This window comes from Cryptotermes secundus, unplaced genomic scaffold (assembly GCF_002891405.2).
Source record: "Cryptotermes secundus unplaced genomic scaffold, Csec_1.0 scaffold511, whole genome shotgun sequence".
NCBI lineage: Eukaryota > Metazoa > Arthropoda > Insecta > Blattodea > Kalotermitidae > Cryptotermes > Cryptotermes secundus.
This window is the reverse complement of record NW_019727101.1, coordinates 406,165-410,117: the sequence shown is the minus strand read 5'-3', so window position 1 is coordinate 410,117 and position 3,953 is coordinate 406,165. Positions and strand designations below refer to the sequence as shown.

General features: G+C 36.7%; 1 protein-coding gene across 2 annotated transcripts in view; it reads left to right on the top strand.

Annotated features, from left to right (window-relative positions):
* Positions 1–3,953, top strand: part of LOC111864424 (importin-11) — a 45,814-nt gene that overhangs the window by 31,424 nt on the left and 10,437 nt on the right. For both annotated transcript variants that reach the window (XM_023851655.2, XM_023851656.2), the window contains exons 17-18: positions 1,609–1,705; positions 2,991–3,148. In XM_023851655.2, the coding sequence (XP_023707423.1) occupies positions 1,609–1,705; positions 2,991–3,148 (255 nt within the window). The remainder of the gene's footprint in view (positions 1–1,608; positions 1,706–2,990; positions 3,149–3,953) is intronic.

The following is a 3,953-nucleotide window of genomic DNA, read 5'->3' as shown; positions in this document are numbered from 1 at the left end:
CAAAAGTCTCTTCTGTTCTCCCACAATTCCCCCCCCCCCCTAATTTCATGCCCATTCTTTACTCTTGACGTCTTCTATTACCTGGCTGAACCATCTTGATCTGGGTCATCTGTATTTAATCAAGTTGCTGTCAACTAGAGCGGTTAATTTATTTGTTTGCTAGATGCGCTGAAACCAAGAAATGTGTCTGAACAGCTGTTTGTTCACTGTTGTTACAGTTACCTTGAAACTCTTGTCATACATTGATGTAATGCTTGATAGCCAGTGCATTATCACTGCCACCATCACCTTCCACATGTTTCGTATGTACTGTCTTTCGATCTAATTTGACACCTCTATAGCTAAATAGTGATTATGAAATAAGTAAAGGACCACTAGTCAAAGTGTGCCCCAGATATATTGCTAATCCAAGAGAGAACAAGGTGTTCACTTGGAGCACAGAACTTATATACTTTATTACCATGAATGGCTAATGGAAACACTTCGCACTTACAGGGCAAAGTTGAAATAATTTCATTGTAGTTGTGAGACTTTGAATAAATTAGGATTTGCTTAGTGAGAAATTTTCAGTATGTCACTGCCTGTATAGATATATCCTCCAGCTTTATATGAATTTTGCATTAGTGTGAGTTTCTGTCTATTTTTTAATTTGATTATTTTAGTGGACACTAAAAAATGAAAATGTTTATTAAAACAAAAGATTAGGATTTGTAAGTGGTTAGAATGACTGGTAATGAAGTTGAATGAATTACATATTTTGCAATCAAAACAAAGGCAGTAAAACCAAAGGAATAACAAAAATTTGTAGTTACACTTTTACCGTTGGGACCATGATTGTCATGTAAATTGGGTGATACCTCTGTTTCATCATTATCATCATCATCGCCATCCATAATCATCATTTATTCCGTGAGGTATGATGAAGCTGTATATTCTGTTATCTGTGATTTCAGTGAAATTACTGGAGGCATATCAAAGAAATGTTCAGCAATTGTTTTCTGGATGCTTTGCTGTTTTATTGGCAGTATGATAAGTATTAATGGCATGGGTCCAACGTAGAATAACTGGTGAAGTATGACAGATGTTTAAGTGAACCCCATTCCCATTTTTGCCATGTTTGGCACCTTTAAAAAAGCATTAAAGGGCCATAGATTCCAATCAGACAGAGATATAAAGCTGCAATGGTTCAGTGGTTCCAGCAGCAGCCAAGGGAGTTTTTTGCATAAGGAATTCATAAGCTGGTGCCTCAATGGACTGTTGTTTGAACACCCATAAGGACTATTTTAATGGCATCTCCTCCTCTCTCCAGAACAATCCACAAATAGGTTTTGTTTGAACAGTCTTCATNCGGGGAACGGCACTGCAGTCGCGGGGAGGAGTTGCATCCGTTCTGCGGTGGTATGACTCACAGCAAATTGCAGCCGCGGCGCGCACTTGATTGTACGCACTGTATATTTGGAATTGGTCAGTTGGCTTATGAACAGTTATGTTGATATACATTTGGGCTGGAATACTATAGTCCAGAAAGTGATTGACAGAGCAATTTTGTACAAAACAGCAAATGACTTCTAAGCTATAGGTGCTGCACTAACTAATAACGAATTTCAGAGCCATCTACGATGGAGAAGAATATCCAATGGTTATGTCTATGTATCTGTCTGTCATGGCAAGAATACTGCTTTGTTCGAGGGATGCTTTTAGTCAGGTAATCCATTTTCATTTCATATACACAGTGGTTCAGTGGTCAGAAAGTATAGAATTATTGCATTCAGATCATAGTTTTCTAGAATATTGTCATGTGTTAGAGACTGGACATGGGGTTTGGATTTATGGAACACTTGTAACTTGTAACTACAAGTAACTGAAACAGTCTTACAGAGTTGCACTATAGATCACTACAGCTAGAGCACACAGAATCTTCTGTTTGTTCACTAGTCGTTGCCAGGTAGAAGATGCCAACAGTAAGACTGCTAACTGCCCACTCTGACTTCTGACTCACTGTCGAATCCCTAGCTTGTACATATGGTCCTTGTACCACATAGAAAACATCACATCCATTGATTCCTCAGTTTTTGCATGTTTATTCAATGCCACAGAAACGTGTTTACTGCACCCTCGCATAGCAATGGCCACCTTTATTTGTTAAACTATTCTGGCTTTCAGCCATCATATTACAATATGGGATGAACAAGTACCAATGCTTCATAGGAAGCTGGTACCTCTGTTTTGTATGTAGAGAAGTGATTTCTGTCCTGAATATGAGTCAGTAGGTTCCTCTGAGCTGTTGGTACTTATCTACCGAAGTACATGGTGTCTCATCCCAGAACAAGATAATCTTGTTACTCACCATTGTGAAACGGGATAGCACAGTCGGTATAGTGACTGGCTATGGGCTCGAAAACCGAGGAGTTGGAGCTCGAGTCCCAGCAGGGTCAAGAATTTTCTCTTCTCCACATCACTCAGACCGGCTCTGGCGTCCACCCAACCTCCTATCCAATGGGTACCAGGGGTTCTTTCCCCAGGGGCATGATGGCAGGGGCGTGACTCTGACCATTCACCTCCAGCTAGAGCCGAGGTCAAGAAAATGTGGATTTATACATCCACTCCCACATACGTCTTCATGGTGTAGTGCTTAATTAATTAAGCACAGGGACAACTTTACCTCACTTTACACCGTTCTGAGAACCTTGAATGTCTCAAGTCTGCTGGTTGTTAATGTAGAGCTAAATAAAATGTGCAGTATTTTAAGTGAGATTTCTCTGTACATGTAGTGTAATGATATTGATAGTTGTTTAGTTATTTCTTATAGCGCAGAAGATTTCAATTTGTTACTTACATATGAGATTGGCAGGGATTACTACAGAACAACTTCTTTATCATAAACATTTAACATGAATCCAGTGTACAGTTTCACCTTCTGGAATTTGTTTCTTGTCTACTTATTTTTCAGGTGTTGAATGTCTAAATAATACATGTTTTGTGTTCTTCAGGTGGTCGCAGAAGTGGCACAGAGGATAAGGGAAACACAGGAAGTTGTTCTTAAGAAGATGTTGGACGTATGGTTAGACAAAATGGCACTGGTGACACAGTTTGAGCGTCGAAAGCTACTGGGTCTTGCACTTTCATCATTGCTTACTGCACAGTCAAGGTATAACTCTCCTTGGAGTACAAATACATAACCTTTTAGCAAACAGCATATTGATTATGTTATTAATAAAATTTCCATTGCATGTTATGCATTGAGAAATATGAAATATATTGTCCCTTTAGATGGATTAAAGCTAATTTATTTTGCTCATATACGTTCTATCATAAGTTATGGTATAATTTTTTGGGGTGGCTCTTCTTGTGTTAACAAAGTTTTTATATTGCAAAAGAAAGTTATTAGAATTATGACGAATTCTAGACCAAGATAGTCTTGTAGGGACATTTTTAGTAATTTGGAAATGATGACGTTCTACTCTCAGTACATATATCTATTACTTTTATACATAATAATAAACGTCTGTTTAATTTTAACAATGAGATTCACAAATGCAAAACTAGAGCCCTCAATAATTTATATTTACCTGCAGTTAACCTAACAAAATACAATAAAGGTGCGTACATATCAGGTATTAAAGTTTTTAATCATCTTCCTCAAACAATAAAAATGTTGGCTACTGATGTGAGCAGTTTTAAATCTGCATTGAAGAGGTGTCTATATCATCATCCTTTTTATTCCATGAATGAATATTATCAACATAATTGGCCATAAGTGTGTAAATTTGTAATGTATGTAATTCAGTTAATATAGGTAATTTAAATGAAATTATATTAATTCAAGTTTTATAGTAATTATTTTTAAATTATCTTATTAAATTTTTTACTTCATATTATTATTCATGTTAAACAATTAATGTAAATGGTTTTGATTATGTTCCTCATGTAATTTTGTATATGTATCTTGATAT